The sequence below is a fragment of the Leuciscus leuciscus genome (genome assembly GCF_965113295.1).
Source record: "Leuciscus leuciscus genome assembly, chromosome: 18".
In the NCBI taxonomy this organism is placed as follows: Eukaryota; Metazoa; Chordata; class Actinopteri; order Cypriniformes; family Leuciscidae; genus Leuciscus; species Leuciscus leuciscus.
In genome coordinates this window covers 3,536,158-3,551,706 of record NC_138742.1, presented here as the reverse complement: position 1 = coordinate 3,551,706, position 15,549 = coordinate 3,536,158, and the positions used below count along the sequence as shown (strand labels likewise).

Sequence of the window (15,549 nt, the reverse complement as noted above, 5' to 3'; positions counted from 1 at the left end):
AAAATTAAGGATAATTTTTGGCTTCAATATCTCGCGGAAAAGAGATTTTCCCCTAGCGTAAGATATTACGCAGTACTCGTTCCCTCTTCTAGAGAGAACCGAGGTTACGTTAGTAACCGAGTACGTTTTCTCCTACTACTCAGTTTTCTCCACAGAACAAGGGCCTGCTAGCTTAGCTTCCAAAAAAAAAAAAAAAATGGCTGAAATTATGTGTACATTTTGTGAGTGAGATCCCACCCTCTATGGGAGGGTTGAAAACATGCAGGACAGCCCCTACTACTGGCTGTAGTCTCTCGCCTCTGGCCAAAAAATCCCCCAAAATTTGCGTCATCAGAGGACTTTTTCCAGACAAAAAATACATAAATCTCTCGTCTCAGGGGGATATGAGGGTGGAAAGCACGGTAATTCGAAAATACTACAGCTTTTCTAATACAAAGCTTAATGCTAAATCCTGAAGTATCCCTTCCAGCCTTACATAATCCAGTCTTCAGTGTCACAAGATCCTTCAGAACTCTTGCTAATATGATGATTTGGTGCTCAAGAAACAAGAAACATCTCCTTGTGTCAGCGTGGGTTTTCTCTGGATGCTCCGGTTTCCCTCACACATTTCAAAGACTATAAGTGAGGAAGAGACTCAATCTATCTTAGATTATCTTATCTTAGATTCAGAATTTCATTCTCTATTTTGCACATTCAAACTTGCATGATACACTCAGTTACGTCACGTGTGGGAATCCATTGCATTTAGTGTTGTTGCTCAACCTGGTGAAACATCTAAAGACGTCGTATCTGGATTCAGTTCATCACAAAAATAATCTCTCCATCTGTTGATTGTGTTTGTATGTTTCAGCCTCTAGAGGACGCTGTGGTGGGTAAAGAGTTGACGGTCAAGATCACATTCCAGAACCCGCTGTCACAAGTGTTGAGGAACGTTTTGTTCCATATAGAGGGATTGGAAATGCAAAGCGTCAGAAAGATCCCATATGGGTAAGTTCAATTCAATTCAATTCAATTCAAATTTATTTGTATAGCGCTTTTCACAATACATATTGTCTCAAAGCAGCTTTACAGAAAGTGCATTTCAAAAAAAAATGTACATAGAAAAATACAGTTAGTTAATCATGCATTAATTTAGGGCATAACATATCGCCGGCGTCGAGTCGTCTCCTCACGGGCGTGGAGTCGTCTCCTCACGGGCTTTGAGTCGTCTCTGCATGGGTGTTGGGGCATCTGAAGTTTCCATGAGAGGCTGGATACAAACTGGAGCTGACGTACTCTATTTACCTCGGGACTAGCGTCCCGAGATAACAACAGAAAAGCAGATGGGAAATAATTAGCGTAGCTGCTGTTCCTAATATTAATGCATTCAATCTGATTCAACTGTAGTATAAAAGGTAAGTATTATGTGAATGCTTGGCTAAAGAGATGCGTCTTTAATCTAGTTTTAAACTGGGACAGCGAATCTGAGCCTCGAACAATATCAGGAAGGCCATTCCAGAGTTTAGGAGCTAAATGTGAAAATGCCCTCCCTCCTTTAGTGGTCTTAGATATCCTAGGAATGACCAGAAGCCTCGAATTTAGTGATCTTAAAGAGCGTGATGGATTGTAGGGCGATAGAAGTTCCGTTAAATACCCAGGAGCTAAACCATTTAGGGCTTTATAGGTCATTAGTAATACTTTGTAATTGATACGGAACTTAATAGGTAACCAGTGTAGAGATGATAGAATTGGTGTTATATGATCATATTTTCTTGACCTAGTAAGAACTCTAGCAGCTGCATTTTGGACTAACTGTAGCTTGTTTATTGAGGATGCAGGACAACCAGCTAATAAAGCATTACAGTAATCTAGTCTCGAGGTCATGAATGCATGAACTAACTTTTCAGCATCAGAGACAGATAGCATATTACGTAGCTTAGTAATGTTTCTAAGGTGGAAAAAGGCTGTTCTTGTAACATATGAAATATGATTTTCGAAAGACAAGTTGCGATCTAGTATAACCCCCAGGTCTTTTACTGTAGTGGATAAAGGAACAGGACATCCTTCTAAATTGAAGTTGCATTGTAAGAGGTTTTGTGGGCAGTTTTTTGGACCCATAAGTAATACCTCCGTTTTATTTGAGTTTAATAGCAGAAAATTACACGTCATCCAGTATTTTATATCTTTAACACACTCTGTCAATTTAGATAATTTATTGTTTTCATCCGGTCGTGATGAAATATATAATTGAGTGTCATCAGCATAACAGTGGAAATTAATTCCATGTTTTCTTATAATATTACCAAGCGGCAGCATGTATATTGAGAATAGCAGAGGGCCTAACACAGATCCCTGCGGCACTCCATAGTTTACTGACGTTATCTTCGATTTTTCCCCATTTAAACAGACAAAATGGTAGCGGTCTGATAAGTACGATCTAAACCAGCTTAATGCCTGTCCATGAACACCAGTGTAGTTTTGTAGTCGATCTAAGAGTATTTTGTGATCTATAGTATCGAACGCAGCACTAAGATCAAGTAAAACTAGTATTGAGATACAGCCTTGGTCAGAAGCTAAAAGTAAATCATTTGTAATTTTAACGAGCGCAGTTTCAGTGCTATGATGCGGTCTGAATCCTGACTGAAATATTTCATAGATATCATTTTCTTGCAAGAAAGAGCCCAGTTGAGCGGACACCACTTTTTCTAATATTTTAGACATAAATGGAAGATTTGAAATGGGTCTATAATTTGCTAGATTATTATGATCTAATTGTGGTTTCTTAATGAGAGGTTTTATAACTGCCAGTTTAAATGTTCTTGGAACATGACCTAAAGATAAAGACGAGTTAATAATATTGAGAAGAGGCTCTTCCACTACAGATAACACTTCTTTCAGTAGTTTAGTGGGTATTGGGTCTAATAAACATGTTGTTGGTTTAGATGCAATGATAAGTTTATTTAGCTCTTCCTGTCCTATAGTTGTAAAGCACTGTAATTGTTCTTGAGGGGCGATAATTGAGGCTGAATCATAAGACACCATTAAAGATTGTACATTTACAATTGTGTTTCTGATGCTTTCTATTTTCTCAGTGAAGAAGTTCATGAAATCATTACTACTGAACTGTAACGGTATATTTTGTTCTGGTGACGTCTGTTTATTTGTTAGTCTAGCCACGGTGTTAAATAAAAACCTTGGATTACTTTGGTTATTTTCTATTAGTTTGTGGAGATGCTCAGCCCTGGCCGCTTTTAGGGCCTTTTTATAACGTGACATACTGTCTTTCCACGCAATTCTAAAGACCTCTAAATTAGTTTGTTTCCATTTACGCTCTAAATTACGAGTTTCTCTCTTGATAACATGCGTAGCACTGTTATACCATGGCGCTTTAGTTTTCTCTCTAACCTTTTTTAATCTAATTGGTGCAACGATGTCTAATGTACTAGAGAAAATGGTGCTCATAGTGCTAGTCATTTCCTCTAGTTCATCCGTTTGTTTGGGTTCACTGAGCAGCTGAGATAGATCAGGTAAGCTATTTGAGAATCTATCTATGGTGGATGGGAGGATTGTTCTGCCTGGTCGATAACGTGGCGCAACATGACAAATTTCAGCAGTACGTATTATGCAAGTTACCATGTAATGATCAGTGACATCATCACTTTGTGGTATAATATCTATATCGCTTGGATTGGTTCCATGTGATATAATTAAATCGAGTGTATGATTAAGACGATGTGTTGGTCCGGTGACGTTTTGCTTGACCCCAAAGGAGTTTAATAAATCTGTAAACGCAGCCCCTAACGCATCATTTGGATTGTCTACGTGTATGTTAAAATCTCCAACAATTAATGCTTTATCGACATTGACTAATAGGTCTGATAGAAAATCTGCAAACTCTTTTAGGAAATCAGCGTAAGGCCCTGGCGGTCTATATACGGTAGCCAAGGCTAGAGATAATAGGGATTTATTTCTTACATCTAAGAGTGTAACATTCAGTACAAGTACTTCAAACGAATTAAACCTGTGACCTGTTTTTTGAGTAACATTAAGAATGTCTTTATAGATGGTTGCAACACCGCCACCACGACCAATCAGACGGGGCTCATGTTTATAACAGTATCCAGGAGGAGTAGACTCATTAATACCGAAATAATCATTTGGTTTAAGCCAGGTTTCAGTAAGGCAAAGTACATCGAAACTATTATCTGTGACCATTTCATTTACAATAACTGCCTTAGGTGTGAGCGATCTAATGTTTGGAAGACCCAGCTTTATAAATTGTTTTTGTTCACTAATATTGAGATTTTCTGGTTTAATTACAATTAGATTTTTCCTAGATCCTACAGTAGATTTAATGTTTGACCTCACTAAACGAGGAATAGACACAGTTTCAATAAAATGTTCTACATTGGTACTTATATCAATTAAGTTTGGACAGCAAAGAGTGTGATTTGGACTTTGACTTACTAGTCATATGGTGTGCAACGCCTTGGAGATGTTGTCCGACAGAAGAGCCGCTCCGATTCTGCTGGGGTGAAGTCCATCAGCACGGAAGAGCCTAGGTCGCTCCCAGAACAGATTCCAATTATTTACAAAGAGCAGTCTCTGTTCGTTACACCATGACATTAACCATTCATTTAGAGCAAATAATCTACTGAACCTTTCATGTCCTAGTCGGTACGTGGGAAGCGGTCCAGACACGATGATCGTTGTTTCAGGCGATGTGCTGCGTACCGTCTCGATCAGGCTCCTGTAGTCCTTCTTCAGAACCTCTGTCTGCCGCAGCCTGATGTCGTTAGTTCCCGCGTGTAGCACGACAGCTCCGATGCGCTCGTCACCATTCAGGATCTCGGGGACCTGCGCAGCCACATCGAGAACACGAGCACCAGGAAAGCAGTGAGTGCGCACCTTACCTTTACCTAAGGTAGCGTGTACATGCCGGACGATGGAAGTGCCGATGATCACAGCGTCGCGTCCCGTCTCGCGAAGAGGGGAGAAGCGGTTCCGGGTGGAGATCTCGAAAACCGGGAGGGGCGGAGAGGTCCTTGCTCTGGTCCTGGCTCGCGTCTTCCGCTGTGGAATCACCCAGGGTCCGTGGTGTTGTGTCGGTGCCGGAGTGAATGAAACCAGGGATGATCGCGTCCTGGTTGCTCACGTCCTGTGCAGAGAAAAACACGGAGTAGACGAGGTCGGAGTCAAAAGGTTACTAACCACTGACTTGTGAGCATCGGCGCGTGATGTTTCAAGCGCTGATCGCCGATCTCGCAGCTCGGCTTGTCTCTCTAGTAGGTCGCGGATCTGCTTTTCCACCGAGTCCAACTCTAGCTGCACAGAATGCAGCTCGAACGTGTCCTCACCTGCACTCAAAGGTAACGTTAGACACACATCCGATATATTCGCCATTATAGCAGATGTGCTATAAGGGCGAATTATAGCTTTAAGTGATACAGGTGTAAAAAAGACGATCAATAGGCGCGGCCACGCGTGCAATGCTAGCGGGCTAAGGCCAGTAGCGGAAGTTCGGAAAGTTGAATATAAGTAGCGATATCAGAGCAATCCAATTGTTTTTTAAATAGAATAGTATTCCAGATATGTTCACACGCTGTAAAAATGAAAGTGTTCGTTTGTAAAAGAGTGTAAAGAAGAAAATCACGGTTTATGAAGTAATTCGACGGAGCTCCAAACACAACAACGCGTAAGTGTTTAACAGCAGTTTAATTTCAGCTGTGACGTGTTCATGCACTTTAGATTTGCTTCAAAACATAAATTGTACAGCATTAATGTACTGCATATGATATTTAAAGAATAAAAAGCTGGATTTAAGTAAGACGGTTACACTGATGGAGAAGTTTGTTCCCACCGTCTCCGGCTCTCAGAAGCTCCTGGCATCGATGGACTGCCGTCAGCTCACTCAGGTCCACGGATTCACTGATATTGTGCTCAAACCAAAGTCAAAAACACTGTCATTGTGAAGCCTTCTAATGCTCTCGCTTCTCTTGACGAATATGTACTAGATTTAAGGATCATCTACATTGAATAATAATTCAGTATTTTCATTCACAACTGATGTAATTCAACAATAAAGATCCTCCATGTTTAAATTATATCCTGTCTGTCTGTTGTAATGTTTATGTGAGCAGATATTCATTGTTCTCCAATGTGTATTTGCATAACAATTAGAACGTTTTTTGGTTTACAAGACATATCAGTTATAGAATTGAACACTTTCAGATGATGCAGTCATTAAAATATAAACCAAAGCTGGAGAGGAGAGAGAGAAAATGACTCCAGAGATTTCCTTACAAAATAACATGGAGAAACACTCTGGAAATTTAGCATATTATGTAGAAATTCAACATATATTTAATCATATAAAATTTTATAGTAGATAAAAAAAGCAAAGTAATAATGACTAATGAGAAAAGCAAGGAAGTCATTGTCTTGACTAGAAATATAGACTCATAACAAATCGGCCATTCAAATGTACATTATAGTTGTAATGTACATTATAATGTACAAATGTTTATTATAGTTCTTGTTTTAGTTTGCTCTTGTACACATTTTGTCTATAACATTTACATTTTCTTTATAATTGTAAGTAAAATATACTTTTATTTTTTAAACAGCACATCCATAGTTAATCTTTTCAGATTTCATGTTTTATTTTCTTCATTTTATCTGACAGGAGTGATGATCAGTGGGTTTGAGTTTTCACCTTCATCATTATCGCCTGGGCTGAAATATGGATAGAGTTTCTCCGTGAAAGTCTGACCAGTGAAAGAGTAGATATGAGATCTGGACTCCACGTCATAAAAAGAGACCAGACCCTCCTCATAATCCACAAACACACCAACCTTCTCAGGTTTCACTCTCAGAGGGAACATAACCATTGGATTCACAATAACTACATTTTGATTCTCATTAATCAGACCCAGAATCCAGTATCCATTCTCAGGACTCGGGAAACTGTAAATCTCCCCCTTCCTGTCAATGGCTTCTCTGATCACTCCTAAACCCCACTCAGTCTTTCCCTTCACCTGCACCTCATAGTAAAATCTCCCTGAACTGAATCCCTGTTTTGCCAGAACACAATTCTCATCAAATCTCTTTGGGTTTTCTGGGACGTCCTGCTCAATGTCTCCATCACTGACTTGTTTTCCATCATCAGACAGGATGAGATATGGATCTGCTGTATCAGGATCCAGAGTCACATCCACTGAGAGAGATCAGACATTTCAGATGTACAGTATAGATTAACAAAGTATTGTGAGTGTATTGAAGAAAATTGCATCAATCACACTGTACCTGCAAACTTCTGCACAAACTTCAACCCTGTGGACACAGATGACAATATAATGATGAATTATTTACAGCAATAGTTTCAGGTTAACAGTGAGTTTCTCTCTACTGGCAGCATCAGTGGCATGTAAATGTTGCTCTCCCCTTCGTTTGTAAAACGAAATGCAGAATGCATTACAGAAAAACATAACAAGGATTTAAGTGAAGAAATTTGAAGCTTGTATTTTTGATCAAAGCTCTATTATTAACAATTCAGTAAAATGTGTCATTATAGTTTGTATACAGATAGATACACATTCTGTTCTAGTATTTCAAGCAAAACTGCTTTAAATGGTTATGAGTTAAAGTTTATATATGACAGGGTTAGTTGTTTAATGATTATATTTTTGAAACAGTGTGATCCTTTACAAACTGAGACTACATATAGTTTCTGCTGATCACCAGCATGATATAGATTTAACCCAGAATATTCCTTGAAAATAATATTTTCTTAGTTACTGACAAAAAAAAAAATCTATACACTGTTGTGGCGAAGGGGGCGTTGTTCAGCGAGGTCTGCAGCGGGAGAGAGAGTCGGGAGAGTAGTGGTAACCTGTTCAATTGCAGAATGACAAACTCCTGTGTCTTGTTGCTGTAATTGGCATGGAGAGACCAGATAAGAGCCACTGGGACACGGGAAGTAAATGAGAGAGACTGGACTGAGGAGGACCAGATGGTGGCATGCCCCGGGGTTGGTCACATCTCTCTCTCTCTCTCTCTATCTCTTTCTCTCTCTCTCTCTCTCTCTCACACACACACACACCTCCCCTATGATTTCTCCCTCTCTCCCTTCCTCTAGACTTGTCCCTTTCCCTAGATCCCAAAGGGCTGGGTGGTCAGGCTCATGAACCTCCAGCTGGCCAGAATATACCACCCAGGGGGGCAGGGGTGGCCAGTGCTGGCAAAGCGTCAGCCTCCATTCCTCCTCTCTCTCCACATCAATTCCTTGACCCACTTTCTGCCACTACGGCGGCAGGGAGGTCTAGCCCATCCTGTTGGTGTTAAGGGGACCCAGGACATTGTATTGACAGGTGTCCAGTAATGGAGGTAGGAACCCTGATTCAAGTCCTGGACGCACCGCAGGCTGCCCCAGATCAAGCTGGGTTGTTACAAATACCCGTGAGTATTAAGAGAGATACTTATCAGTCTATGGTGGAATCAGGATGTAACCTAACCTCGATCCATTAAAGCCTGATTCAGTCCGAGGCATTGGATAAGAGCTGCATGGTTCAGGTGCGGTGTGTGCACAGGGATGTGGTGAAATATCCAATAATGTCTGCTGTTGTTCAATTTCAGGGACAAAAGAATACTGTAGAGGTCGCAGTTAACCCGCGCCTCAGACATTCGCTGATTTTTGGAACGAACTGGCCAGCTTTTAGTCATTTATTGGGGTATTTGTGTGCAGATGAGAACAGAGAGTGGGAAAGGAGGGCGGTCGCTCAGTTGGGAGAAGCTGCGGGACAGACGGGATCTGAGTCAGGGGAACAGAGCACTATTGAGAGGCTAATCCTCATAGAGTGCGATGATTTTCCCCTGGAGCAGTCTCAGGATGAGAGATTAAAAATGCTTTTGAACAGGTCTGTTCAATCGATGGTCAGCTTCTCCAACCAGCTCGGCCGCTCTCCTATCCATATTTCGCTATTTTAAAAGATAGGTTGTATCGAGTGACCCAAGAGGCTCAGACAAAGCAAGACACTTCCCAATTTTAAGTATCCGAATACCGTTGAGAAATGTTTTTCCAGTTGGCTTACTGAAATCCTATGGCAGGACATTTAGGGCAGTCAACGACACTAAATCATCTCACGACCCGATTTTTCACGAGAATGTGCGCAAGTGGTGCCTCTCTAAAAGCGCCTTTGCGTCTCTTCCTCTAATGCAGGTCCCCTTCAAGAGAATTGGTATGGACAACACAATAACACGACACACAGAGACAGTTACACTCCGCAGCATTTCTGCAAAAAGCGCAGTGGACGCACTGTTTTTTTTTATCTTCCAAGTGGGAATCCCAAAAGAGATTCTCACTGATTAGGGCACGGCATTCATGTCACGGACATTACGCAAACTATATGTGTTTAGTTGGGCATTACATCAATTCACACCAGTGTTTTTCCGCCCACAAACAAACAGACGGTCTGGAGGAACGATTTAACTGCACATTGAAAACCATGATTCAAAAGTTTGTTCATGAAGATGCCAAAAATTGTTGTTCACTCTTGTTCACGGTGCGCAAGGTCCTGCAAGCCTGCTGGACGTCCTGAGAGAAACTTGGAAGGACGGACCTTCCGATAGCAGAAACGAAATTCAGTATAAGCTGGACCTGAGATTAAAACCCCACACTTTGGGGCAGCTCTCTATGGAGAATTTGTTACAGACCCATGACAAACAGCGTCGGCTGGGAACCAGACTGCGTGAATTTTCACCGGGAGACAAAGTACTTGTATTGCTCCCTACATCTAGTTCCAAATTACTCGCCAAGTGTCAAGGACCCTTTGAGGTCTCACGGTGAGGAACACCCTAACCCCAATCTCAATTATGAACTATAATGAACACAAAAAAAGTCTTGTCTACCTGAACACAAAAAAAGGTGGTTCAGACTGAATTAGAGGCGATTCTAGACATGGGAGTAATAGAAGAATCCTACAGTAATTGGTCATATGGAGCATCTGCGTGCTGTCCTGAGAGCATAAGGGTGTCCGGCCTGATGGTCCACCAGAAGAAGTGTGTGGTTAGCTGTGTGGAGGTCAGGTATCTGGGCTTCCACTTGGGTCATGGACAGGTGTGTCCCCAAATTAGTAAGACTGCAGCAGTTGCAACCTGCCCGAGACCCAAGACCAAACAGGAGGTGAGGCAGTTCCTGGGGCTGGTGGGATATTGCAGAAGGTTTGTGCCTAATTATTCATACCTCACCAGCCGCTGACTGACTTGACTAAAAGGAAGCACCAGATCTGCTCCAGTGGACGGATCAGTGTCAGCAGGCTTTCAACCAAGTAAAGGCTGCTCTGTGTGGCAGGCCACTATTACATTCTCCTGATTTTTCTCCTCCTGACTGACTCGTCGGACAGAGGGCTTAGAGCAGTCCTGTCACAGGAGATAGAGGGAGAGGCCGGTGCTGTACATCAGTAACAAGCTCTCAAAGAGAGAGAGATGAAGTACAACTCCATCGAAAAAGAGTGTTTAGCAATTAGATGGCCCATAGATGGCCCTCCGCTATTATCTCCTGGGATGGAATTCTCCCTCTGTTTGGACCATGCACCCTTGCAGTGGCTCCACCACATGAAGGATACCAACGCATGGATCACACGTTGGTGTCTGGCATTACAGCCCTTTAAATTTAGGGTGGTCCACAGGCCGGGGGTACAGATTCCTATCCAGGAATGTGGGGCCTGAGTTGGGCAGTGGGGGTATGTGGCGAGGGGCGCGTGGTTCAGCAAGGTCTGCAGCGGGAGAGAGAGTCGGGAGATGAGCAGTAAGTAGGTCAAGTGCAAAATGACAAACACCTGTGTCTTGTTGCAGTAATTGACGTGGAGAGACCGGATAAGAGCCAAAGGGAAACGGGAAGTAATGAGAGAACCTGGACAGAGGACTCGTGCTGTTTGAACCTGTGATACTGCTTGAGAAACTGCTGTCACTTTGTTCACAAGTTTGTTGAGAGCGCAGAGAGCACAAGTTTTGGTTTAGTTTCATTTGTGGAAATAATAAAAAGCACGAGCCTCAGTAAGCCGGCTCAGCCTTCTTCCTTCCTCACTCTGAACTTTATCGTGACTGCATTTAAAATTCACATACCAGTTTGATTGAGTTTTCATTCAGTGCCTCTTGAGTTATCTTCAGATGAGTCAGGGCTCTATACAGAGAGTTCACATTCACATCAGAGTCAATCCTGATCTCAGTCCAGTTCTTGGTGTGTGGACGACTGTCCAGGGATGAGCACATCTACAGCAGGAGAGACAATTATTTTATTATTGTTATTTTTTCAAATTTGACATTATTACTGTTTCGTTCTGTTTAATTTCGAAAGACCGGTCCTGTAATATTGTACATAATGACAGATGTTGACAGACCTGTATGAGATGGAGATGATTGTCAGTGTGTGAGAGCTGCTCCAGCTCAGTGTTTCTCCTCTTCAGCTCAGTGATTTCCTGATGCAGCTCTTTAATGAGATCTTCAGCCTGTTTCTCTGCTGCTTTCTGCTGTTCCTCCATCATCTTCAGCTGCTCAGACTGACATCTCTCAGTGGAGCGGATCAGATCAGTGAAGATCTCAACACTGGCGGATCTCTCTATATCTGTGTTTCTCTATAAAATAAATGAGCAGATTAAATACAATATATAATATAAATAAAACAGCTCTTTTCCGCGCCGCGCTCTCCATTCCGTGTGTGTGTGTGTGTGTGTGTGTGTCGACGCGCTGCTGCGCTCTTTGCTCAATGTTCTGCTCTGTGTTTGCGCTCCAATCATGTACCGATCACGCACTGGAAAAGCAAAGTCCGCTCAAATAATGTGAAATTTCTCAGTATAGTAGTAGACTTCTGTTTGCAATAGCCCTACTGAGCTGGTATAGTCATGCTGGGCAACAATGGTAAAATTACCTGCTCTGATCACATGCTCTGGTAATAATAGCTTTGTAGAACAGGGCTCTACAGTGCGCCCATTTCACTCACACATGCAAGTAAATATTTCGGCGTGCGAACGTGAAAAAATATTTGGGCGCACTCGTGCGAGTGACAGCATTTTTCTATAGAAACAGCTGCAAATACATCATGAGGAGGGGCAGAGTAGGGCACTATATTACCGCAGGGCTCTACAGTGCGAGTAATTCACTCGCATTTGCGCCTAAAAATAGTTATGTGCGAACTTGACAAATAATTTACCAGCACAGTGCGCGAGTGACGGGCTGTTCTCAGTACACTGAACAACAGCGCGATGAAGCGACGCATACCATTGATTTCACATGGAAAGCAAGCAAGAGGACGGGGTCACAACTGCGCGATTTGAACATAACATGATGACGCGCTTAACTTTATTCAAATGAGAGCGATGATTCGCAACCAATGAGCCAATCACTGAAATAGTGTGAGAATGTGCGGGAACTGCTGGATTTTAAGTGAGAGAGTCAAGTGACTCTCCCCACCGGTGCTAAAAATAAACGTGTGAGAGCGTGTTATAGCCAGATATGATGACGCTACTGTAACACGCATCACGACAGATGAGCGAACTATTCATCAAGCCAACGCGCAAACTGCCTCAAATGAAAGTGAAAGTAAGTTGTAGACGCTCAACACACAATCATATTCATTAATAGTAAAGAAACGAAATGATATTAGGCTACAGTGCTGCTGTCGCTCTCTCCTATCGCTGATTTTGAAATGAGCTTTTGATCAATAAAATGCAGGTCATATCTGTTGCTTTTGGTGACGTGAACTCTGCATAGGCCTACATTAAACCTGCATATAGCGCGGGAATAGAAGATCCGATTTATATCAGTTTTGCGAAAACACACTTATGTGACTAACGTTAGGTGTAAATGGAATCGTTTTGATCAGTAAAAACGCAAGTGACCAGGTGTAAACAGGCCCCTACACCATAAAAAAAAAAAAAGTCAAGTAAACACTTAGTGAGCTAGATACGCAACACAGTATGAAGCCTATAGTCATTATCTCAAAAGACCAAGTGCAAAAAAACAAAATGAGGAACTCACGCACACTATCAATACTTGCAAATGAGTATCAACATTTTATTAGCAACGTTTAGGTCCCACCAAAAGACCAAGAGCAGAAACTGAAGTTACGACCAAAACAGTCGACACTGAGGACAGGAAGATGACAAAAACTAATTTTTGAGGACAACTTAATGTAGTCTACTGCAAGTACTGGAAAGGAAAAAAGCAAGCGGGCATTTGTTTTGTTTTTAGCACTTTATACTTTATTGAGGTGTTCATTCTTTTTACATATTTTGAAGTAGCCTAAAAATAATAATTGCATAATTATTAAACAGGTAGTTCACCCAAAATAGAAAAATCTGTCATTTATTACTCTCCATCATGTCGTTCCAAACCCGCAAGACTTTCACTCATTTTTGGAAGACAAATGAAGAACTTTTTGATGAAATTGAGAGATTTCTTTCCCTCCATTGACAGCCTACACAACTACCACTTTGATGCTTTCGAAAAAAGTTCATAAAAAGATCATAAAACTAATCCAAATGAATAATCAACTTTTTTCACTGTGCTCCTATATTTCTCTGTGTGCTCCTAAATTTTTTTCATTTAGGACCACATGTACTCCTTGGGAAAAAAGTTAGCGTAGAGCCCTGTAGAACTATATTTTATTTTGATAATTAGTAAAAAAATTAAATAAAATAAAAATGCTAAATTGATTATCGAAAAAGAATAATACATTGATATATTGATGTTTAATATTATTTTAATATAGGGCTATTTTCTGTTCCTTTTTTTTCCCTGTGTTGTTTAATTTAATTAGGTTATTCTAAGTTTAAATATTGATGATTACAAGCTTGGGGAAAATGCAATTAATTGCAATTAATTACAGCAAATTGTGCAATTAATTAGTTAAGTTTTTTTTAATCGATTCCCAGCCCTAGTTATAATGCAATATTAATTAAGCATTTTTACTTCCACTCACTTTTCTCAGCTCTACTGAGTTCTGGATCTCTTGAATCTTCTTCATTCTGTCCAGGATCATCTGATAAACGTCTGTCTGTGTCTGATCCAGCTGATGAGACACACAGAGAAACACACAGGTATAGATTCCATATTAATTTCATATTAATTCCATATTAATTCCATATTAGTCATTTGAATAATTATTTTGAAAACCATTTAATGACTTCAAAATTTTGTTTGGTGGCTTTTAGTTCATGTCTCTAAGCTGTGTACTCTTGAAAGTTGACAAAATTAACTTTTGGCATATACAAATTTAAGATGTATATCTTTATTTTCTGCAAAACACAATTTCAAGACTCATCTTACACCGCTTGTTCTTTCAAACTGGCTGAAATAAAAGTTACGAGCCCTTCAAAATGACCTGCACCAACATCAACATAGGAAAACTGCATTTCAAACTGTGTTGAAGGAGTTTAGTTTGCATCTCTTTACCTTCTTCTCTCGACTCTCCTCCTCTATAGGAACAGTGTTGTGAGTCCTGTGATCAGCGGAGGACGCCATGACTGACAAAACAATGAAGAGAAGTAAGAGAGCAGTTTTGATAATACTAATACTCAAAGAATATTATGTATTTCTCCACTGACAGCCCTTCAAAAGTAGCTGAGAAAATATTTCTTCTCCAAGTGACATAAATCACACATATCTCACTGTATCTGAGATCCATGGCTCATACAGCAATAGTAAAGGAAAAGTGTTTGGGACTGTGTGAACTCTCTTTCCAATTCAGCTCCGGTTATGTGTGGCGTTGTATTATTTCAACTCCAAACATAAAATGATCTTGTTTTGATGGCTTTATGGACAAGGATTTATTTAAATTTCAGGTTTTTGAAGGGGAAATGCACAAGTTAGACCAGTTTACAAGACTTCTCACTTTTAACTAACTATTAACTACGACTTTCACCTCAACAAACTCCTAATAACTGCTTATTAATAGTTAGTAAGGTATTAGGTAGGATTATGGGATGTAGAATATGGTCTTGCATAATAAAGGCATTATTATGTGCTTTATAAGTCCTAATATAACAGCCAATATCCTAGTAATATACATGCTAATAAGCACCTAGTTAACAGTGAGAATTGGACTAAAGTGTAACTAAAGTGTTATCATACATAAATATACATTTAAATAAATGTTTCAGACTCTTTCACACAGCAGACTGATCTCAGGTAAGTTAAATGATACACTATCAGACTTCTCTATGACATAACTATACTAAAATGATTAATAAAATGAACATTTACTTGAAATGCAATAGTTAGACGTTAAAGCATTTGAGTAACAGTTTTTTCCTCTGAAATGTGATGATTTTTACTAACCTTTAGCTTTAAATGAGCGTGAGAGAAACGAGTGTTATTGAAGCGCTGCTCTGTGTTGTCTGAGGATGCAGTCGTCATGGTAACTCTAAAACTCTCAACTGCCAATCAGAATTTAGAAAATGCAGCTTAATTCCCTGTAATACACACTCATTAAAACACCTTAATGTAATAAAAAACAACTTATAAAATACAAGTAAATACTAGTTCACACATGCAAACATCAAATAATACTGTATA

General features: G+C 40.4%; 1 protein-coding gene and 1 long non-coding RNA gene across 3 annotated transcripts in view; both read right to left on the bottom strand.

Moving 5' to 3' along the window:
* Positions 1 to 1,002: 1,002 nt before the first annotated feature.
* The window catches only part of LOC309481012, a 45,427-nt gene continuing 30,880 nt past the window's right edge, over positions 1,003 to 15,549 (bottom strand). For both annotated transcript variants that reach the window (XR_014199834.1, XR_014199835.1), the window contains one exon: positions 1,003 to 2,331. This is a non-coding gene — a long non-coding RNA (uncharacterized lncRNA). The remainder of the gene's footprint in view (positions 2,332 to 15,549) is intronic.
* On the bottom strand, positions 7,285 to 15,495 carry LOC309480987 (uncharacterized protein). Its single transcript, XM_082145767.1, has 6 exons — positions 15,313 to 15,495; positions 14,428 to 14,498; positions 13,955 to 14,044; positions 11,376 to 11,609; positions 11,101 to 11,247; positions 7,285 to 7,311 (listed from the first exon to the last, which is right to left on the bottom strand). Exons 2-6 carry the CDS (start codon positions 14,494 to 14,496, stop codon positions 7,306 to 7,308), a joined length of 546 nt encoding a protein of 181 aa, XP_082001893.1. The 5' UTR covers positions 14,497 to 14,498; positions 15,313 to 15,495; the 3' UTR covers positions 7,285 to 7,305.

Bases quoted from the DNA above. Each gene is read 5' to 3' on its own strand.
- LOC309480987 (XM_082145767.1), bottom strand. From the start codon at position 14,496: ATGGCGTCCTCCGCTGATCACAGGACTCACAACACTGTTCCTATAGAG. The intron at 14,045-14,427 runs GTAAAGAGATGC...GTGTCTCATCAG, and splicing joins AGGAGAGTCGAGAGAAGAAG to CTGGATCAGACACAGACAGA. The intron at 11,248-11,375 runs GTCTGTCAACAT...CTCCTGCTGTAG, and splicing joins ATCATCTCCATCTCATACAG to ATGTGCTCATCCCTGGACAG.